At 54.5% G+C, this 22682-nt stretch overlaps 1 protein-coding gene across 3 annotated transcripts; it reads left to right on the top strand.

Moving 5' to 3' along the window:
* The first annotated feature begins 695 nt into the window (after positions 1–695).
* On the top strand, positions 696–20481 carry CALU (calumenin). Of its 3 annotated transcripts, none has more exons than XM_074869620.1 (7): positions 696–798; positions 7375–7611; positions 11884–12077; positions 17612–17778; positions 17898–17958; positions 19004–19203; positions 19314–20481. In XM_074869620.1, the coding sequence occupies exons 1-7, from the start codon at positions 713–715 to the stop codon at positions 19416–19418; spliced, it is 1050 nt and encodes a 349-aa protein (XP_074725721.1). In that variant the 5' UTR covers positions 696–712; the 3' UTR covers positions 19419–20481. The 3 variants fall into 3 exon arrangements, with proteins under 3 accessions (XP_074725721.1, XP_074725720.1, XP_074725722.1); XM_074869619.1 differs by lacking the exon at positions 11884–12077 and adding an exon at positions 11620–11813; XM_074869621.1 differs by lacking the exons at positions 696–798; positions 11884–12077 and adding exons at positions 2227–2299; positions 11620–11813.
* Positions 20482–22682: the final 2201 nt, after the last annotated feature.

Genomic DNA, 22682 nt, shown 5'->3' with positions numbered 1-22682 from the left:
AATCTTGAGAACACAAATATTAAAGTTTAAAAAACATGAGGAACCCCCCCCCAGCCACCTTTTATTAAAAATAAATAAATACACCTCCCGATTTTAAACTCTGTTCACAATCTCCTCATATCAGAGCAGCTCCACCCACCACAATCCGCATACGAGACGGGCCTGTGGCCTCACACGCGCGATTATCTTCTCGAGATCTTGTCGATTGTCAGAGATAAAAAAAAAAACAAAACAAAAGGAAGACGAAGCGTTGGTTTTTCAAGGAACTTTCGCGTTAAGTTTTTTTCTGTTCGTGACTTAAGAGTTGGGACGAGTTCTTAAATGTCAGCTGGCCGGAGCAGCTTTTCGAATTGTTTACGGTGACACCGAGGGTGGGAATTATCTCAGCGTACTGTAAATATCTGGTGTGAACATCTGCCGCGGAGGGCTGGAGAGAAACACGCTCCGAGAGTACAATCCATCTGACCTAATTTAGGCATTTACTTTAGGATGAGATGAATCATTGCCCTGGAAAGTGCCTATTTCTTTCCAGTGACTCGAAGGGGGAGTCTAGACGGCCAGCACAGATGTGGCCGCGCACATCTCATCGGAGGGATTGCAGCCAAGGCGGTGAAGTCACTCTCTGACAGCCCCGCCGGTATTTGGCTGCGCTCTATCGACAGGCTGACGCGTCACGGTCCGCTGAGGCGCTGGGAAATTAAATAGCAACGTGATGCTGCCGGGGGGTGAGCCAGAAAAACGGGATTTGGGTTGTACGAGACATTCCCTCCCGATGGGGTCACATCTCGTTCCCGAGCGGTGAGTTTAAACCGAAGTCATTACAATGCCACGCAGCGTTTTCAAGCCCAAATTGAAAGATATTTATAAAACTTACCGTCGACTTTACCGGCATAGGATCCCCGCGCGCCTCAGGGTTATTTTTGGATCGGTGCGGTCACGACGCGTTCGCTCGGGGCACGTCTGGCAGCGCGGCACAGATCTGCACGGCGAGAACGGAGGTGCTGGAGCACGGCCAGGGAGGGGCAGGGACGTCAGCGAAGGGTTTGGGGAACAAGTGCTGTGAGGAGTGGTGAGGGAACTGGGGGGGGTTAGTGTGGAGAAGAGGAGGCTGAGGGGAGACCTCATGGCCCTCTGCAACTGCCTGAAAGGAGGGTGCAGAGAGGGGGGATGAGTCTCTTGAGCCAAGGAACCAGCGGCAGGCCAAGAGGGAATGGCCTCAAGCTGCGCCAGGGCAGGGTCAGACTGGCTCTTCGGAAGGATTTCTTTGCAGAAGGGGTTGTTGGGCGTTGGAATGGGCTGCCCAGGGCAGGGGGGGAGTCCCCATCCCTGGAGGGGTTGAAGAGTCGGGTTGACCCAGCGCTGAGGGATCTGGTGGAGTTGGGAACGGTCAGGGTGAGGTTCATGGTTGGGCTGGAGGATCTTCAAGGGCTTTTCTAACCCAGATGGTTCTGGGGTTCGGTGAAGATTGGTTCATTGCACGCCGGGCACGGATCTGCTTTTTGGGGAACGGTTGGACTCGATGATCCTAAGGGCCTTTTCCAACTTAAATGATTCCATGATTTAGATATGTGGGAGGACAACCCAGCCCATCGAGCAGCCCCTGCTTAAAAACCTCCACAATTCTACCACCACAGCGGGTGCCCCGCAGGGCTCTGTGCAGCGGGACGGTGCCGCCCTGAGGGGAGACCTCTCCTCGCTCAGGGGCGTTTCGGGAGGAGACGCCACTCTAAACCCACGGTGTCCCCACTGCTGAGGAAGGGGCAGGTCCCGCAGAGCCCCCCCAGCCCGGCCCTGCCCGCCGGGATGGCCGGGGAAGCGCTGGGTGCCCCCCCCCCCCAAAATGGCGCCTCACCCTCTACCATCGCCTCCCTTTTCCCGCCCTTTCCCGCCGCGGCCCACGCGCACGTGACCGCCCCACCAGCCCCGCCCCTTCCCCGCGCGCGCCCCCACAACGAGGCGCCCGGGGAGGCGGGGCCACCGCCCGGCGCGCGCGTGAGGACGTGGCGCTTTCCAGCCAATCGGCGCCCGCGTCGCCGGCGGGGAAGGGGCGGGGCTGCGTCGGGCGGAGGGGGCGGGCAGGAAGAAGGGGCGGGGAGGTGGGCGGAGGCGGGGAGGCGGGCGGAAGGGCGGACGGACAGCGCTGACAACCAATCAAAGAGCCGAGAGTAACTTCGGGAGAGGAGGAGCCGCCTTCTGATTGGCCGGCGGGGAGAGAGCGCGGGGGGCCGTGCGGCGTGGCGCGGCGCCTACTTCCGGTCGGCGGAGCGGTTGAGGCGAGCGGCGGCGGCGGCAGCTCCCGGTAACGGGGAGGGACGGGACGGGCCCGGCGGGGCGGGAGGGGCCCCTGGGCCCGGCCGGGGGCGGTGGGGGCGGCCACTGGGAGCGGGCAGCGACCGGCCCCGCTCTGGCGGCCCGTTATGGGCGAGCGGTAACGTGGCACCGGCCGGGCTGGGCCTGGTCGCCGTGACAACCCGGAGGGGGGAACGACACCCCCCGGCCTCGCCCCGTCCCCCCCGTCCTCGCCGTGTCCCCCCCGGTCGGTCCCTTTCGCCTGGGCGAGGCCTGGGGGTGCGCGGTGAGGTCGCGGCGGCCCCGGTGTAACGGCCCCGGTTGGGGGGGGAAGCCGGTTGCTCCCCCCCCGCACGCTTTGTGCAGGTTGGGGCTCCCCGCAGCAGCGAGGGGCTCGGCCACTGATTTACCCGCGGGGGAAGGAGCCCCCCGTCCTCACACCGCACCCCCCGGGGTGGGGGGACACCGGTACCCGGTTCCCCCGCCCCCCCTCCTTGTCAGGCTCCCCCGGCCTGGGCTGGGGTCAGGCCCGGGCCTCATCCTGCACCGGGATAACCGGGGTCACTGGTGCTGGCTGCGAGGAGACCAGGGGTGAGGAGGTGTCACCCCAACTCCCTTTGCCTCTGAACGCACCCCAAAACCCCGAAACTTTGTGCTCTTCTATCAGTGAACGGTGGGTTTTATTCAGGGGGGGGCATAAATCGCTTCTTTCTCACCCGTTAACTTGGTTTAGCTCCCGTTCAGGGTGCAGAACCCTCCGTCCACTAATTACCCAGCCGGCTGGTGATTCATTTATTGGAAGGGCCTCGTTAACGAACCCAAACCCTCCCCGCTGCTCGGCGGCGGCCTCCGTCGCCCGCCCGCTCGTGCCCTCTTGCCTTTTGGCATCGTGGCCTCTTGTTCTCGGCTGCTCCTTGTCACCGTCACCCTTGGTGTCACGTGAAAACCCGCTGCTCTTCCACCAAGACCAGGTTTACCTGCAGCCCAAGACTGCTGGGGAATGGGATTAAACCCCTTAAAAGCCAAAATAGAGACTTAATTCCCAAATTATGTTGTCCATCGGGGTTTTTTTCCCAGTGAGACTGTGAGCAATGCCCTTCCGAGGGGGTTTCTCCTCTCAATTTGCTCTCAGGATCACCACAAAACCAAGCTCAGCACATAATCCCAGCTTCCTCCATCGATACAGCCGCAAAACCAACCCGAGTCCCGCCTTCCTCCCCCAGCGAGGTTTCGGCAGACCCCATTTTGAGGGAATATTGCCCCAATCCCCACCGCTAATTGCTGCTTCTGACTTCCCCGCGGTTCACCGCCGAGACCCTTTTATTCAGGAGAAGACGTCCCTTCCCGTCGCGGTTTGTGGTTTGTTTAACTAGCTGGGGAGGGAATTGGGGTGCACGTAATCGAGCTCGAAGCCGCCTTTTTCCCCAAACTGTGAGCCCTGAGGAAAATTTGGGGATCAATCCTCTTGGTAGAGCAGCAGTTGGTCAGGAGAAGCCGTTACTTTGATTAATTATTTACAAATAATGATTAGTTTATGGGGTTTTTTTGTCCCACCGAGCACTAGAGCAGCATCTTTTCTCGCAGAGGTGAGGCTCGGCGCCTCCCTGGCACCCGGCGTGATGCCAAGAGACGTGTTTGAGGTCAGATTGGCCCTTTTTAATCACCTCCAACTGGCTCGCGGCCACTTTGTTTGGACGTTGTAGATAAAATCGTGGTATTTACCCCGACTCCAGGTCACCCCATGCTTTAGTCCAGCCCGCTCCTAGGATTAGCGAGGGTTTGGTCTGTGTTGGGCAGGTCCTCGGCGCTGGGATGTGCTCAAAGCGAGCAAGAATCTTGGTACTCTGTGTAAATACAAACATAGAGCTCCTCTTAAACCGTGTCCTCCCCCCTCTTGCTGAGGTCACGGCCGCGCTCGGTTGCATCAGAGCTGGCCGGGGGTTGAGGATTTTTCACCCGGATCGAGCTTAGATGGCAAACGGCCGCGCGGGTGTCGCTTTTCATCCCGGTTCCTTCCCCGATCCTCCTGTCCCCAGGAGGATGCGGCTTTTCCACACACCCCCACTTCCCCGTGCCGGCCAAGCTCGTGGTCTCGAGAAGGGATTAAATCCCACAGAGAGTCCCCAGGTATCCTTCCCACCAGAAAAGCCACGAAGGAGCATTTTTTATACTTCCCACGATGTCAGTTTTAATCAAAACTCAGATATTTTTATCGTGGTGTCACCTCAGTTCCCACTGTGAGACGTGGCGGCTGAGCTTTGCGGGGTCCTGCCTCTAGGCCGGGCTCAAAACCCGGATCCTCCCAGGGGCCGACGTGAAGGCGGTGCAGAAATAACCTGCAAGTTGAGGAAAACTGCTGTTTTTTTCAGCTTTTTCCCTCCTTCCGGACACTCTAGCACGCACCCGCCTTCCTCCTTCAGCAAAACTACGCCCAAACTTCCCTTAATTTGGGCTAATTAACAGCCAAAAGCCCTGAGCCATCATTATTTGTTTCCCCTTTACCAGACCAGAGTTGACCGCACAGTTCCCAGCTAAATTAATCTATTTTTGACTTTTTTCCTCCCCCCATCCTGCCCAGTCGCCGTCATAACCTGCCTTGGGTTTTTCACCCCAGTTTTCACTATTTCTGTGTGTGCCTGTGACCTGTTTTCATCCCTTTTTGTGTCTTCTGGGCGTGATTGTGGCTTCAAACCAGCACGTTACGGTGATGTTAAAGATCAAACAACCCCCCCCCCGTCTGCCTGGGAGCTTTTATTTTAGGGGGTGGGTGACCCCCAACACCCGCTCTGGTCGCTGCAGGGCACAAATAAACGTGGATAAATCCTTGGGGGGGCGGGGGGGAGGGTAGTGGATTCCTTGCCCTGCTGCCTGCATCATTTTGGGTTGAGTGGTTGATTTTAAATAAAAAAATAAAAATCCCTTGACCTCACCAAGTCCTGAGTGATGCTTCAGGCAGGTGTTTTCTTCTACAAGAAGTTGGGTTTTCCCCCCCCCTCCTGCTTCTTTCTTACCTCTGCAAGTGTTTTTAGCCGCGCTCTCTTATTTCTGGTTTCTGCAGGGAAAAAATGTGATTTTTTTTTTTTTTTTTTTTTAAAAAACCTTTTCAGGTTTATAAGTGCAGTTCTGCCTGCGTGGAGGGAGTAAGGCGCCTCGACCCCGCTGGGGCACGAATGTGTTCATTAGCAGTTTGATTTCAATTAAGATGAAAGCCCTAAGGATGGGGGATACCCCATCGTGCATCTTTATCCGCCGTTTTCTCCCCAAACATGTGCGAGTGTTGCCATAAATCGCCACGTCCTGAGTGTTTCTGTCCTTGTGGGCGTCTTGTCACCCGCCCGGCACCGGGAATTTGGTTCCAGATGGGCGTAGGGAGCCCGGTGGGGCTTAAATTAACAGTGAAATAGGTGCGAGCAGCGAGGCTTCCATCCCTCAGGGTATGGAGGCGCTGGAGGAGTGTCTGGAAACAAGATACCTCGCTGGGAAATAGGGGGTTTTTTTGTTGTTGTTTTCTTTTTTGGAGAGTTTTTTTTTTGGGAGGGGGTTGGCCAGGAGGACGTGAGAGCTGAGGGCGGCTGGCGAGCCGCCGCGCGCGTTTGCCGCGCATCCTTCGCATTCCTGGCCGCGCCGGCCAGCTCCCAACGGCCGCAGTTGTCGCTCCGGGTTGTGCCGAGGGGCTGGCCCGGGGCTCGCGCGAGGGGGCTGCGGCTGCGGCGCTGCGCCAAGGCCGCGGGAAGGAGTTTCTGCAAGCGCCGTAGGGCTCGGAGATTGGTTTGGCTGCGTAGTCCGGGCATAGTCGTTGTTTTGGCCAGCTAGTCCTGGTGGATTCTCTTGGCCGCGTAGTCCGGGCAAACTCATTCTCTTGGCCTCATAGTCTGGGCAAATTCATTCTCTTGGCCGCGTAATCTGGGCAAATTCATTTTCTTTATGGTGTGGTCAGGGCAGATTCATCGTTTTGGTGGTGTAGTCCAGGCAAATTTGTCACTTTGACTGCGTGGTCTGGGCGAATTCATTCTCTTGGCCACGTAAATTGGGCAAATTCTTTCTTTTGGCCACAAAGTCCAGGCAAATTTGTCATTTTGGCCACGTAGCCCAGGCAAATTTGTCATTTTGGCCACGTAGCCCAGGCAAATTCATTGTTTTGGCCACCTAGTCCGGGCAGATTCTTTCTTTTGGTGGTGTAGTCCTGGCAAATTCATTCTCTTGGCCGCATAGTTCAGGTGAATTCTTTCTCTTGGCCGCGTAGTCCGGGCAAATTCTTTCTTCTGGCCACATGGTCCGGGCAAACTTGTCATTTTGGCTGTGTGGTCCAGGCAAATTCATTCTCTTGGCCCTGTAGCCCGGGCAAATTTGTTGTTTTGACCACGTGGTCCAGGTGAATTCATTCTCTTGGCCGCGTAATCTGGGCAAATTCTTTCTTTTGGCCATGAAGTCCAGGCAAATTTGTCATTTTGGCCACGTGATCTGGGCAAATTCATTGTTTTGGCCACCTAGTCCAGGCGGATTCTTTCTTTTGGTGGTGTAGTCCTGGCAAATTCATTCTCTTGGCCGCGTAGTCTGGGCAAATTCTTTCTTCTGGCCACGGACTCTGGGAAAATTTATAATTTTGGTGGCATAGCCCAGGCAAATTCATTCTCTTGGCTGCCTAATTGGGCAAATTCTTTCTTTTTGGCTACAAAGTCCAGGCAAACTTGTCATTTTGGCCACGTGGTCCGGGCGAATTTCTTTTCTTGGTGGCATAGCCCAGGCGAATTCATTCTCTTGGCCATGTAGTCCAGGCAGATTAGTTCTTTTGGCCGTGTAGTCCAAGCAAATTCATTCTCCTGGTGGCACAGTCCGGGCAAATTCATCACTTGACCGTGTAGCCTGGGTAAATTCTTTTGGCCGCGTAGCCTGGGCAAATTCATTTTCTTTGTGGCATAGCCCAGGCAAATTCATTCTCTGGGCTGTGTAGTCTGGGCAAATAATTTCTTTTGGCCGCGTGGTCCGGGCAGGTTCCTGGTTCTGGCGGCGCGGGCGCACTCACCCTCTCCCCATCCCAGTGCCAGCTCTGGCTCCTGACCCCCGCCTCGTCTCGCTGTCCCCTAGGTGCCTGCGACCCACCATGAGCGTCCCTCAGCTCCTCCTGTGCCTGTCTCTCTCCATGCTCTGCATCTCCAGCAAACCCACTGAGAAGAAAGACCGGGTCCACCACGACCCCCAGCTCAGTGACAAGGTCCACGACGACGCCCAGAACTTCGACTACGACCACGACGCTTTTCTTGGCGCCGATGAGGCCAAAACCTTCGATCAGCTCACGCCGGAGGAGAGCAAGGAGAGACTCGGGTAAGGAAAAAAAAAAAAAAAAAGCAACCCAAATTGAGAGGGAACGAAGCCACAGTGGATTGTTCTGGCTGTAAAAGTCCCCCCCGGCCTTCACAGACCTTCTCTCGCCGCTCAAGTGGCCGGTTTAGTCTCAACTAGACCCTTTGAAACGCCATTTTTAAGGCGGCGGCAGCTGAAGTTTAGCGACTGACGACGGGGACGCGGCGCGGGTGCGCTTCTCCTCTGGGCCTGCGAGGTCACCTTCAGCTCTTCCGACCCCTCGCTCTTGCTCCTGCTCACCAAACACTCCCCAAAACTACAGAATTTCCCTCCAAAGAAGCGGTTTTACCGTGCTCAGACCCTGCCGGTCTCCGGTTACCGCTGGAGTCCCAGGCCCTGGGGGATTCCTGGCGTGTTCCTGCCACGAGAAGCAGCTGGTTAGTGAAAACAGAGCGTTTCTTAAAAAATTACCTCCTGCTTCACCCTCCTGCCACCGGCAGAGCTGAAGGGGGGGGTTTATCAGAGACTGGCTTTGGCAAGCCCGGCTCCTGGGCTCCAGCCCGGGCCTTTGTGCGCGCGGCGGCAGCAGCTGCCAGCGCAGTTGTTCACGTCGGGCTTAGAACAGGCTTAAACCTTCCGAGGTTCAGCCCCGACGAGACATTTTTGGAGAGTCTTAAGGGTCACGCTCCCGCCCGGCACCTCCCCGCTGAGCTGGGCCTTGCCCTTAGGCCCTTTCTTAACACATCGGGCTGAAGGACTTGACTTGTCCCGCTCCAAACTGATCGTTAAATCTTCAGCTTTAGGGTTTTTTTGGGGGGGAAAGCAGCCTGTGTGGGCTTCGCTCGTGGGCTCAGTGCCGGTGCAGCAGCACTTGCCCACACTGAGGATGACGGGGAGGTGGCGGCGGGATTTTTTTTTGGGGGGGCGGGGGATGAAGCTTCCTGACGAGCAGGGAAACCTCAACCGCGCGAGGCAGAACCAGACAGACGCAGCCACGCTTCCAGCACCGGCCTTTGCGGGGTCCGTACGGACCCTCCGGCCAATTTACCCTCTATGCAGGCAAAGACACCGCTGGGCCTGCTGGAAAGTGGGCGTTTGGGGATTTTATTATTTTTTTGTCCCCGGGGACTATTTAAACTGCAAAAATCCACCTTCTGGGATGTTTGGATCCATCGCAGCAAACAGCAAAATTAAGCCGAGCCCGGGTGGGTTTTAAGCGAGGGAAATAATTCAGAGAGAATCTCTTGACTTTTTTTCTTTAATTTTTAAAAATTTTTAAAATTTTCTTTTAAAAATTTTTTTACTCTTTTAAAACTTTTCAATTTTTTTTTTCCCCTGAAGCAGGAGCGACCGCAAACGTGCAGCTGCGGAGGGCAGGACCGCGCCGGCGCGAGCCTCCCCCTGCGCTGTTTTCCTGCCCCCGCCGGCTTTGTCATGGCTCCGGGTTTTTAATTTCATTGTTCTGCTGAGTTATCTGCTGGAAAAAGCTGGCAGAGGCGCCGGGGCTGGGGTAAGACTTTCCACTCGGATGTTTTAACGAGTTCCAAACTGCTCTTGCCCTTGACATAAACCAATTTTGTTTTTTTTTTTTTTCTTAGTCAGAGGCGAATTCATCACACTTTCCCCAGCCTGAACTAGTTTGATAAACTTATTACGAATGTATAATCATGTAAATTTTTTTTTTTTTTTTTTTATTCTTTAATGGCTGTCGAAAGGATCCAGTTTTCTGGAATATTGGTCCTTCCTGGCTGGATTTCCGCACGCCTCTTCTCACCCCCCCCTCCTCGTTTCTTGGAGTCGCCAGGATTTCGCTCCCGCCAGGATTTCGCTCCCGTGCTCTCCCTTATTTATTTATTTATTTTATTTATTTATTTATTTAAAAGCTGCTGAATTTGGGCAACGCTCGGCCAGTTTCCTGGCAACGGTGCCGAGCAAACAGGATCCCCCTGGCTTCCGTAGGGAGCGGGAAGGCAAAGCGGCTCCAGCTGCCGACCAACATCTGGTGCCCCTGCCGCCCCCTCCCCACGCGCTGTGGCAAAAGTGCCTTTTTTTTTTTTTTTTTTTTTTTTTAAAAATGAAAACTCATGGGGGTTTTTTTGTGGTTTCTGCCCTGGGAAACCAGCCTGCGAGCATCTGGTTTCGACACTAAGCCCTGAGCCAGCTGTAGGCAGAGGTTTAGGAGCTGCCTAAGTGTCCCCCGCGGCGCTGAGCTCGCTCCAGGTGGGGACAGTTTAACTTTCCCTTAACGCAATTAAACGGGGAAGCTCTTTCCTAATTAAACCCCTGAACTGCTGCCCCACCTAGAAACCTTTCCTGGAAAAGTCTCTCCCGCACAGGCTCCGATTCTTCGTTCGCTGTATTTTTATTTTTCCCCTGCTGTCTCCTCACCAGGGCGACCACCCAAAGCCGATTGCGGTGGCCACGTTCTCGTTGCCCTTGGCCAGCTGAAAAGTGGTTTCATCCCAAATCTGCCGCTGCCCGAATCCTGTCGCTCGGCCTCTTGCTCCGTCACCTCTTGCTTTGGTGTCACAAAAACCTCCTGAATTAGGCCGGGATGGTTCAGATTTTATAACCGATGGGATCCGGCCTCTGGAGTCACCAACCAGCCCAATCCTTGACTTTTTGTCCTCGGTTTAACCCTTCAGGAGCTTTTAACCCCGGCCTGGAGCACGGCGCTCGCTCGCTGCTGGTGCTCCCGGCCTGCTCTCGAAATAGGTCACTTGGAATTGTTTCCCTGAAATAGAGACTCAAACCAGGGCTGTAAAATGACCCCGGCGGGCCGCCGCGAGCGCAAAGGCTCTTCTAGGAGTAAAGGAAATGGGTGTTTACCAGTCTTATCCCAAATATCGATTCAGCCTCTTGCTTTTGGGAGAGCAAAGTTTTGGGAAGACAAAGTTTTAGGAAAGCAGGAGCTTTAGGAAAGCAGGAGCTTTAGGAAAGCGAATATTTTTTACCAGTCTTATCCCAAATATCTATTCAGCCCTTTGCTTTTAGGAAAGCAAATATTTTTTGCCAGTCTTATCCCAAATATGTGTCCGACCTCTCGCTTCGTGCCACGGAGGAAATCGTGACTCTGCTCTTTTAAAAGCAATGAGGGACCAGCAGGAGCCGGGAGCGAAGCGCAGGGCGGGCTCCGGCATCCCCCCCTCCCCCCATTTGACGGGGCCGCATTTGCACTTGACGGTTCACCCTGATAATCTCAGAATTAACGGGCTGGTGGGGATTTAAAACCTCAACCACCGGTTTGAAAAACCCCTTATGGATTAATTGAGTTTAACGGAACTGGGTTCACGTGGAATTTTCCCATTAAAAGGAGGAAAAAAAAAAAAAAAAATCATGGTTGACGGCCGGGGAGGGGGGAGCCCCAGACTGACCCTTCCCAGCACCGCGCCTCCTGCCAACACCCCGGCTACTCCTAGGAGTAAACCATGAGGATTAACTAGCCCAGCTCGCCCCTGCCCAGGCCGAGGCTCGCGTGCGTCTGCCGGTGGCTCCCCGCATTCCTCCCGCCGCCTTCGCCTCGCAGCTGCCGCTAAAAATAAACCCAGCGCCCGCAGCCTCGCGCCTGGACCCCGCGGCTCCGGTTTCCCCCTCTTGAACCGGGTGGGACCCCGCGGCGGCTTCTTGGCGCTGCCCCGCGAGGGTTTTTTCTTTTCTCTGTTGGGCTGAGCTTAGGCCCGTGAACGAGCCCAAAGCTGGGTCTTGGCGTCCCATCGAGGCCTTTAACGTAAGTACGTGCTTAACCGCCCGCCGGCGAGGCACATGGCTGGGCGTTTCCCGAGATCTGAGACCAAAATGCTTTCCCCGCCTAATTCCCGAAGGATACAAAACCTGCGTGGCCTGAGAGTGAGCAAATCGGTGTTTTCGGCGCCTAAGCCCTACGTTGGTTTTAAGGAGAAGCCATCAAACCGCCGGCACGCGGAAACAAAACCCCTCGACTTGCTCACTCCGGCGTCCCCGCTCTACCCGGGGCAAACGAAAGCCTTGTTTCCTTTAACTTTTTGCTGGATTTTTCTGCATTTTCTACAGAAAGATTGTAAGTAAAATAGATGAAGACAAAGACGGGTTTGTAACAGTGGAAGAGCTGAAAGACTGGATTAAGTTTGCACAAAAGCGCTGGATATACGAGGATGTAGAGCGGCAGTGGAAAGGGCACGACCTCAATGAGGACGGCCTCATTTCTTGGGAGGAATATAAAAATGCCACCTACGGCTACATTTTAGGTAGGTCTCTACTCTTGGGATAAAAACTTGGCGGAGCCGGCACTTGAAACTTGCTGTTTTGTTTTTGTAGAGTGATTGTAGGTAAGATAGACACGGATAAGGATGGGTTTGTGACGGAGGGGGAGCTGAAAGCCTGGATTAAGAAGGCCCAGAAGAAATACGTGTATGACAGTGTCGAACGCCAGTGGCAGGAGTTTGACATGAACCAAGATGGATTTATCTCCTGGGATGAGTACAGAAACGTGACATATGGCACTTACCTCGGTAAGGGGCGAGGTGTCCCCGCTGGTGGTGGGCTCGCGGCAATAACGCAGAGCGGCGGCGCTCGGTTCGTCCCCAAAGCCTCAGATTTAAAAAAAAAAAAAAAAAAACAAAAACATTCAGAATCTCTGAATTTACCTCTTGATGGCGTTGGTGAAGGGCAAGCTAAGGGGAAAAATGTGGAAAAAACACCCCCAAAAGTGGAAAAAACCACCCCAAATGGGGGGAAAACCCCACCGCAATGGGGGCAAAAAAACCCCAAACAAATGGGGGGGGGAAAAAAAAACAAGTAGGGGGAAAAAACACCCCCAAATGTGGAAAGAAAAACCCCAAATATGGGGGAAAACCCCACCCCAAATATGGGGGAAAACACCACGCCAAATATAGGGGGGGAAAAAAAAAAACATCCCAAATATGGGGGGGAAAAAAACAATATGGGGAAAGAACCCCCCAAATATGGGGAAAGAACCCCCAAATATGGGGGAAAAAAAAACAGATATGGGGGAAAAAAAACAATATGGGGAAAAAACCCCAAATATGGGGAAAGAACCCCCAAATATGGGGGAAAAAAAACAATATGGGGAAAGAACCCCTCAAATATGGGAAAAAAAACCAAATATGGGGAAAGAACCCCCCAAATATGGGGAAAAAAACCCCAAATATGGGGGAAAAAAAACCCCCAAATATGGGGGAAAGAACCCCCAAATATGGGGGAAAGAACCCCCAAATATGGGGGAAAAAAACCCAAATATGGGGGAAAAAAAACTATCTGGGGAAAGAACGCCCAAATATGGGGAAAAAACCCCAAATATGGAAAAACCCCCCAAGCAACCCACCCCAAAGGTGGAGTTTGACCACGTGGCTCGGTGACTCTGCTTTATTGATGCGCTTAATTGTGGAAATGTCACTGCAAATCGTGAGCGATAACGGGATTAAAGGCGCTTCCCGGGGTGAGGAATGGTTTGGCCCTTCCAGCCGGGGAATTTCGAGCCGCCGGTGACGTTTTGTTGCCGCAGAAAGACGCCGACTTGCCCCTGGTGGGACCGGGGGTCTGCGCCCCTCCTACATCCCTGGAGATCGTTAGCCAAGAGGCTTAATCGCTTCCCAAAGCCCGCTGGGCGCGGCTCAGCTTCTCCCCTAGGCCTGGCAGTGGCTTTAGACCCCAGAGCTTGTAGATTTGTAGCACCTAAACCAGCTCAGCAGCCCCCTCGGGATTTAAACCCCCCCCGCAGCGAGGTAAGAAGAAGCTCTTCTGGGGTTAAGAGGTTGGAAACATCCCAGTTCCTCTGCCAGTTCCTCCCGCCCGCTGGAACGCAGACGTTTATGGTACGATGAGCTACGGCCTGGAAGCATGAAATAAAGTTTAATTTACTAAATATTTCCAAAGATAGTCAAATGCGCCCGCAGAACCTATGGAGGCTGTTGCCTCTTGGGTCTGGCTCATCCATCTTCCCTCGGGCTGTTTTACGGCCTCTTTTAAGAGAGGCTTAAAGCTCGGGTGAGGCTGCAAGGTCTCTTAGAGGCTTAAAGCTCAGGGAAGGCTGCAGCACTTTTAAGAGAGGCTTAAAGCTCGAGCAAGGCTGCAGTGTCTTTTAAGAGAGGCTTAAAGCTCGGGCAAGGCTGCAGTGTCTTTTAAGAGAGGCTTAAAGCTTGGGCACCTCTGCCATGTCTCTTAAGAGAGGCTTAAAGCTCGAGCAAGGCTGCAGTGTCTCTTAAGAGAGACTTAAAGCTCAGGCAAGGCTGCAGTGTGTTTTAAGAGAGGCTTAAAGCTTGGGCAACGCTGCTGTGTCTCTTAAGAGAGGCTTAAAGCTTGGGCGAGGCTGCAGTGTCTTTTAAGAGAGGTTTAAACCTCGGGCAAGGCTGCAGTGCTTCTTAAGAGTCTTAAAGCTTGAGCGAGGCTGCAGTGTCTCTTAAGAGAAGCTTAAAGCTCAGGCAAGGCTGCAGTGTCTCTTAAGAGAGGCTTAAAACTCGGGTGAGGCTGCAGTGTGTTTTAAGAGAGGCTTAAAGCTTGGGGGAGGCTGCAGTGTCTTTTAAGAGAGGCTTAAAGCTCGAGCGAGGCTGCAGTGTCTTTTAAGAGAGGTTTAAACCTCGGGCAAGGCTGCAGTGCTTCTTAAGAGTCTTAAAGCTTGAGCGAGGCTGCAGTGTCTCTTAAGAGAGGCTTAAAGCTCAGGCAAGGCTGCAGTGTCTCTTAAGAGAGGCTTAAAACTCGGGTGAGGCTGCAGTGTGTTTTAAGAGAGGCTTAAAGCTTGGGGGAGGCTGCAGTGTCTTTTAAGAGAGGCTTAAAGCTCGAGCGAGGCTGCAGTGTCTCTTAAGAGAGGCTTAAAGCTCGAGCGAGGCTGCAGTGTCTTTTAAGAGAGGTTTAAACCTCGGGCAAGGCTGCAGTGCTTCTTAAGAGTCTTAAAGCTTGAGCGAGGCTGCAGTGTCTCTTAAGAGAGGCTTAAAGCTCAGGCAAGGCTGCAGTGTCTCTTAAGAGAGGCTTGAAGCTCAAGCGAGGCTGCAGTGTGTTTTAAGAGAGGCTTAAAGCTTGGGGGAGGCTGCAGTGTCTCTTAAGAGAGGCTTAAAACTCAGGTGAGGCTGCAGTGTCTTTTAAGAGAGGCTTAAAGCTCGAGCGAGGCTGCAGCATCTTTTAAGCCAGGCTTAAAGCTCGAGTGAGGCTGCAGCGTCTTTTAAGACAGGCTTTAATCTCAGGGAAAGCTGAAGCTTTCCGTTCTAGTGTCTGGGGAAACAAGCCCCCAAAGACCCCCAAGGCTGGGTCTTACTAAGCTTCCCAGTCACCCTCAGGGCTAGGCCAGGCCTTACTAAGCTTCTCTTTTCCATTAATAGTGTAATGACTGGGAGCCCCAGAAAGCCTAGCCTATCTGTCGTTCAAACCCAGCCTGGGAGGGCTCCTAGGGCGGCGTTTATCACATTTTTTTGGTCTGGGGTGGGATTTAGGACCCGCAGGTGTAGAATATTAAACCCAACACCTTAATGAGAAAAAATCTTAACGAGGAAACCCCTGGCTCCACGCTCTTTTTTTTGTTTGTTTGTTTGGGTTTTTTTTGCTTTTCCCCAGCTCCTTTCTGCCACGATAGTCTCGTCCTTCACACCAGATCCTCCCCCCCTTCCCCTCCGTCCCCTCCGCGGCTGGAAACGCCGCTGGAAATTCCTCCGGAGAGTTTGAGACGCGGCCAAGAGCCCGGCCGAGCCCTTAAACCGAGTTTAAAAACATCCCTCACCCGGCACGTGGGAGCGGCGGCACCGCCCGCGCTTGCTGCTCCACTGAGCGTTGTCAAAAAAACGGGGTTTTGTCATCAAAACGAAACGCTGGTGGAGGGTTTTGTTTTAAAAAAAAACCCCAAGGAAACCTCCCAGCGCCGCGTTAGTCACCGGGTCGCGCCCAGGACCGGGCTCAAGGCTCGTCCTGCCCATCAAAATCCTCTTTTCTGTAGGGAAAAGCAAAACTGTCGAGTGAGAAACACCCGAGAGCTTCATCGGGGAGTAAAAGGGCCCCTGAAGCCTCCTTAGAAATAGGAATATAAAATGGGAACAACAACAAGGCCCTTTTTACTTGTAAAACTCCCTTTAAAACCTCCTTAAAAATAAGAATATAATTATTATTCTATCTTTATTTTAAAGAATGATATCCTTTAGTTAAGAATTATATTCTTTTATTCTTATTTTTTTAACTTGTAAAACTCCCTTTAAAACCTCAAAAATAAGAATATAATTATTATTATATTCTTATTTTTAAGAATTATATTCTTTATTTAAGAATATTCTTTAATCTTATTTTTTTCACTTGCAAAACTCCCTTTAAAACCTCCTTAAAACCAAGAATATAATAATAATAACGCCCTTTTTTTACTTGTAAGACTCCCTTTAAAACCTTGAAAATAAGAGTAGACTTGTTGTTATATTCTTATTTTAAAGAATTATATTATATTCTTTATTTAAGAATTATATTCTTTATTTTATTCTTATTTTTTTCACTTGTAAAACTCCCTTTAAAACCTCCTTAAAAATAAGAATATAATAATAACAAGGCCCCTTTTTTTTTTTCCCCTTGTCACCACAGGTGGGTTGTGAAACCAGCTTAAAATTCAAATTAAACCCCCGAGCTGGCGCCTTCGCTCCCGAGCAGCTCCCCCCGCTCTCCCCCCTCCAGCCGCCCTCTAAAACTCAGAGCGGTTTTGGGGGGGTTTAACCCTTTTTGAACACTCGCCCGAGTGACGGAATCCCCTGGATTTAAAGACATTTTTTCCCCTCGAGTCGCTGCGCTGGGGCGTCCAACCGACCCCGAGGCTTTTCTTTGCTCTCGCCCAGCTTTCACCTCGGGACTAAACCAGGGACATTTAGGTTTAATTAAGCCCTAGAAGCGACTTAAAATAAAATCTTACCATCTTCTATTTAGCACCGGGGCTTGTGCAGCGCTGCCTAATCCCCTGCCTTTTGTCCTGGATGTAAACAGAGAAGGGACGGAGCCTTTTTTTAGACCAGGCCTGGCTCTGGCTTAACTTCACCCCGCAAAGATTCGCCTACGGCCTCCTCCGTCGATATTTTTTTTAATTTTTTTTTTTTCTATAGGCTGACAAACAAAACTGCCTTCGGCATCCCGGAGCTTATCTCTAGCTGTTGCCGTAGCTCTACCCAGGGGCCACATGTGCCCAGATATTCCCGCCGCGGCGGGCGCTGGGGGATGTTTCGTTGGCTTTGAAGCCGCCCCGGCAGCGGGGAGCGATATCCCCTTACACATTCTCCTCCAGAAATAGCTTAGGCTGAGCCTCCGGCCCTGTGCCGGCCAAAAAAAAACCCAAACCCTGAGCCCTGTCTCCTGGGGGGGTGGGCGGGGGGCATCTTCCCTAGGAATGCTGGTGTCCCGCGGCTGCTGGCAGCTCCTCCTCCTCCTCCTCCTCTTCCTCCTGGCAACGGCCGCCGCTAGCTAAAATTCAGGCTGCCGCGGCAAAGCGTTGGGAGGTTGAGGTTGAAGTTGCAACCTGGGCTAGTGGAAGGTGTCCTGGGGGCGGGGGTTGGAACTGGGTGGTCTTTAAGGTCCCTTCCAACCCAAAATGGTCTTTGATTCTTTGAAGTTGAGGTTGGGCTGAAGACTTTGAGGGGGGGTCGGGTTGAAGTTGGGTTGAGGTTGGGTTGGGGGGATTGGGTTGAAGTTGAGTTGAGGAGGTTGGATTGGGGGGGTTGAGTTGAAGTTGGGTTGAAGGAGGTTGGGTTGAAGTTGAGTTGAGGAGGTTGGGTTGGGGGGATTGAGTTGAAGTTGGGTTGAGGGGGGTTGGGTTGAAGGGGGGATTGGGTTGAAGTTGGCTTGAGGGAGGGGTTGGGTTGAAGTTGAGGTTGGGTTGGGGGGGTTGGGTTGAAGTTGAGTTGAGGTTGGGTTGAACTTGAGAAGGTTGAGGTTGTGCTGAAGAGGTTCAGTTGAGCTTGAGGTTGGGTTGAAGAGGTTGACTTGAAGTTGGGTTGAGGTTGGGTTGGAGGTGACCATGGGGCAGCCCCCCCCTGCCCGAGCTGATCCGGGCCGCTGCCTCTTCTCTCCTCCCACCCAGACGACCCCGACCCCGACGACGGATTTAATTACAAACAAATGATGGTGCGAGACGAGCGCCGCTTCAAGATGGCCGACAAGGACGGAGACTTGACCGCCACCAAGGAAGAGTTCACCGCCTTCCTGCACCCCGAGGAGTACGAGTACATGAAAGACATAGTCGTGCAGGTGAGACCCCAAAAATCAGCAGTTTGGGGGATTTTTAACGCCCAGACGTCGCATCCTCGCGCTCGGGGGGGGGGGGAAACACCTCGGGGCGCGGTTGACCCCCCGTTTTCTCCTTGCAGGAGACCATGGAGGACATCGACAAGAACGGCGACGGCTTCATCGACCTGGAGGAGTACATCGGTGAGGCGCCCGCACGCGCGGCCCCGCCCCGCCCCTTTGCTCTTCCGGAACTTTAATCCTGAATCCCAAATGTTGGGGGGGGTTGGGGTGGGGAAAAAACCACTTCCAGACCCTGAAAAATAATTTTTCTGCGTAAAAATGCCAAAAATCTGCTTTTTTAATTTTTTTTACCGCGGCGGCAGCTGCCGGCACACGCTGCCCCCCCCCCCATTTAATTCTCTTCCTAAACTTTAAACCTTCCCCGCACCCTCCTCTGGCCTCGCTGGGTTAAATCTCGAACCCCAAATGTTGGAGGATTTGGGGTGGGAAAAGCCACTTCCAGACTCCAAAGAATAAATTTTCTGCGTAAAAAAAAAAAGCCAAAAATCCGCTTTTTTTACGCTGCGCCCCCCCCCCCCCCCCCCCCCCCCCAGTTCAGCCACTTTCTCTTCCTAAACTTTAAACCTTCCCCGCACCCTCCTCTGGCCTCGACAGGTTAAATCCTGAATCCCAAATGTTGAGGGATTTGGGGTGGGAAAAGCCATTTCCAGACCCCGAAGAATAAATTTTCTGCGTAAAAAAAAAAAGCCAAAAATCCGCTTTTTTTGCAGCCCCCCCCCACCCCTTCAGCCATTTAATTCTCTTCCTAAACTTTAAACCTTCCCCCCACCCCCTCTGGCCTCGCTGGGTGAAATCTCAAGCCCCAAATGTTGGGGGGGTTGGGGTGGGAAAAGCCACTTCCAGACCCTGAAGAATAATGTAAAAATGCCAAAAATCCGCTTTTTTAAATTTTTTTTTTACCGCTGCCCGTCCCTGCCCCCTCCCTTGGCACGCGGACGCTGAGCAGCTGCCCCTTTTTTATTATTATTTTTTTTTTTTTTTTTTTATTCCGACGCGGAGACACGTGTCCCGACTCCAAAATACATCCGTCTTCCCCAAACCGCTTGAGATTTTTTTTAGGGTAAATTGAAGGGAAAAAGGTTAAAATTTAAAGATGGCAATGGGGGAGCTTCTGTGGGGCCGTGGTGGGGTGAAGGGGTGTTGAGCCCGTCCCCGTCCCTTCCAGGTGACATGTACAGCCACGACGGGGACGCCGACGAGCCCGAGTGGGTGAAAACGGAACGGGAACAATTTGTGGAATTTCGGGATAAAAATCGCGACGGGAAAATGGACAAAGAAGAAACCAAAGATTGGATCCTCCCGTCGGACTACGACCACGCCGAGGCCGAGGCGCGACACCTCGTCTACGAATCCGACCAGGATAAGGTGGGGCTGGGGGCGGGGGGGGTTTTGGGGGGAGAAAAGGAGGGTGAAACGGTTAAAAAAATTAAAAAAAAAAAAAAAATATGCGAATTTATGGATATTTTTTCCCTCAGGACGGCAAATTGACCCGAGAGGAGATCGTGGAGAAGTACGACCTGTTCGTGGGGAGCCAGGCCACGGACTTCGGCGAGGCCTTGGTGCGACACGACGAGTTCTGAGGGCTCCAAAAAAAGGCCTTTCTTAAATAATTTATTTTTTACAGTTTCTGGGATTCTCGTAAGACCCATTTTTTTCGCTACTGAGACTGTTATTTCAGGCGATGAGGTGAAACAACACACACACAAAAAAAAAATCTCTTCCCGTCCTTTATTATTATTTTTTTTCCCCTTCCTTCTCCCCAAAGGGCTGGGACTGTTCCAAAACCCAACTCTTATTATGACACTTTGTGATTTTTATTTTTTTTTTTTTTTTTTTTAGATTTACACATTGTTTTATCGTTTTAACAACTTCTGTTTTATTTTTATATTATTTTTGGTTCCACGTGAAGCGAAGAACCGCGTCTCCTGCCGAGCTGAGCGACGGTAACGCCCCCCCCCTCCTCTCCCCCTCCCTTTTTTGGGGTGATGCTGAGCTCCCGTCTTTTAAAATTAACCAAAAAACCAAGAAAAAAACCCAAAACCCAACCCAGACAACAATAGGGCCAAAAGGAAAAATAAACCCGGTGCTGAGTCACGCTTGAGTTTAGACCGAGCTTTGCAAATCCAAGCCCAGGGTTCAGCTGCGGGGGCTGTTCCACGCTCCCCCCCCCCCCCCCCCATTAACGAGCCCGGTAATTAATCGGAGCTGTTAATTAATCAGGGCCGGTAACACGAGTTGAGGGCGTTGCTCAAAGTGCCTTTAATCCACCCAAAAAAAATAAATAAATAAACCCAACCCGGGGCCTCGCGCCGCGGCGTGAAATTGTTCTTTTTCCGTGATGATTAATAATGATTTTTTTTTTTTTTTTAAATAATTTTTGGGGTTTTTTTCGGGTTTTTGAACCCCGCATTCGCCCAGGGAACCGTCCCCCTTCCCGCTCGGCACCGTGGATCCTTCTCCGGCCGCTTCGCCCAGAGGTTGGTGCTGCCCAGGCCGGGGGAGAACAACAAAAATAATAATAATTATCCCCCAAAAACCATCCCCAAAACTCCCCCAAAACTCCCCATTTTCCGCCCCCTCCCTTAAGTCAAGTGTCCAAGGATAAAACGCGCGGACGTGGCTCAATAAACCTGTTTACATCCACCCCACGGGCTGCGCGGGGGCTCCTGACGGAATTGCTGCCGTTTTACCCCAAAAAATGGGAAGGGGAGGGGGGGCCCTCCACTGCCCCGGGTGGGGGGGTGGGGGGGGGGTCCCTGCAGCCCCACAGCTCCCAGGTGGGGGCTCAGCACCACCCCAGCCCCATAGATGGGGGGCTCAGCCCCACAGATGGAGGGGGAGGGCAGTGTCCCACCTCCCTGCCCCACCGCTACTTGTGGGTCCCAGGCGGGCCCAGGGGGGTTCCCTGCGCTGCCATTGCCGTGGGGCTGAGCCCCCCCTGGGACCCCGGGGGGTCGCCCTGTCCCCATCCCCTCGGCCCCATCGCCCCTCCCTGGGGACGTGCTGCCCCCGGGCCTGGAGAGGGCTCTGGGCGTGTCCTGGGGTGTCCCCCAGTGTCCCCCATCCCACGTGTCCCTGGGTGTCCCCAGTCCCCCGGTGTCCGTGTCTTGGGGTGTCCCTGAGTGTCCCCCATCCCCAGGTGTCCCTGTCCCCGGGTGTCCCCAGGCTCCAGCTGTCCCTGTCTTGGGGTGCCCCTCATCCCCAGGTGTCTCTGGGTGTCCCCATCCTTGTCCCCAGTCCCTGGACACCCCTGGGTGACCCTGAACCCCAAGTGTCCCCGGTCCCCCGATGTCCTTGAGCACCCCTGGGTGTCGCTGGTGTCTGGGTGCTCCCGGGTGTCCCCAAGTGTCCCTGCACATCCTTGGTCCCCCCCAGATCTCCTTGGGCACCCCCGGGTGTCCCCCCGTTCTCACCCAGTGCTGGATTTCGGGGCTCTTGGTGAAGGGGGGGGGGACGGTTTGGGGGTGCAGGTCGGGGCCGTGGGGCCGGCGGGTCCCCACGCGTGTGGCTGTGGCCGCCTGGGGCAGGTGGCGGAGGCTGAAGGAGCCCACGGTGGTCACAGCCCGCGGTGCCCTGCCTGCGTCCTGCCTGCACCCTGCCCACACCCTGCAGCTGCGCGGCCACCCTGAGCAGGGCAGGGCTCTGGCCTTGGTCCCTGGCCAGGCTGCCTGTGCTGCCTGCCCTCCTGCCTGCACTCCTGCCTGCACTCCTGCTTATCCTCCTGCCTGCACTCCTGCCCTCCCTCCTGCCTCCTGCCTGCCCTCCTGCTTATCCTCCTGCCCGCACTCCTGCCTGCACTCCTGCCCTCCCTCCTGCTTATCCTCCTGCCTGCACTCCTGCCTGCATTCCTGCCCTACCTCCTGCTTATCCTCCTGCCTGCATTCCTGCCCTCCTGCCTGCACGCCTGCCCTCCTGTCTGCCTGCCCTCCTGCCTGCCCTAAGGCTTATCCTCCTGCCTGCCCTCCCGCCCTCCTGCCTGTCCTTCTGCCCGAGCCGCCCTTCCTGTCGCCAGCCCTCCCCCAGCCCTCCCCCTGCCCACACCTGTGCCCCGCCCCCCGCCGGACTCGCTCCCGCAGCCGGTGGCCACCATGTCCCAGTCGGGGCCGGGGGGGCACCGGCCACCCCTCGGGCACCTGCCTGCGGGGACACACACCCCCCCCCCACGCCACGGGGTGGGGCACACCCGGGACACCCCCACGTCACCCTGGGGCACCCTCGGGACACCCCCACGGCACTGCCGGGCAGCTCCGCCCCCCGTGGCACCCCCCGGCTCTGCAGCCCCCCACCCCTCTGCCACCCCCAGGGCACCCCTGGGTCGTGTGTGTCCCCCCCCCCCAGCACTGTTGACACCTGCTCTGCACCCCTGTAGCACTGCCACCCTACTCTGCACCCCCGTGGCACCCCCACGGCACTGCCAGCCTGCTCCCCACCCCGTGGCACCCTGTGGCACCCCACGGCACCGCCACCCTACTCTGCACCCCTCTGCCACCCCCATGTCACCCCCGGGTCACCCCTGTGGCACTGCCACCCTACTCTGCACCCCCGTGGCACCCCCTGGGCCCCCCTGTTCCGCCCCTGTGGCACCCCCATGGCACCCCTGGGTCACCCGTGGCACCCCCACGGCACCGCCACCCTACTCTGCACCCCTCTGCCACCCCCGTGGCACCCCTCTGTTATCTGTCGTCCCCCCCCCCCAGCACTGCTGGAGCCTGCTCCGTGGCACCCCCATGTCACCCCTGGGTCACCCCTGGGTCACCCCCATGTCACCCCTGGGTCACCCCCGGGTCACCCGTGCCCCCCCCAGCACTGCTGGTACCTGCTCCACACCCCGTGGCACCTGCGTG

This window comes from Strix uralensis, chromosome 5, assembly GCF_047716275.1.
Source record: "Strix uralensis isolate ZFMK-TIS-50842 chromosome 5, bStrUra1, whole genome shotgun sequence".
Lineage (NCBI taxonomy): Eukaryota > Metazoa > Chordata > Aves > Strigiformes > Strigidae > Strix > Strix uralensis.
Note: the sequence above shows the minus strand (reverse complement) of the source record. Positions and strands in the feature narration are given on the sequence as shown.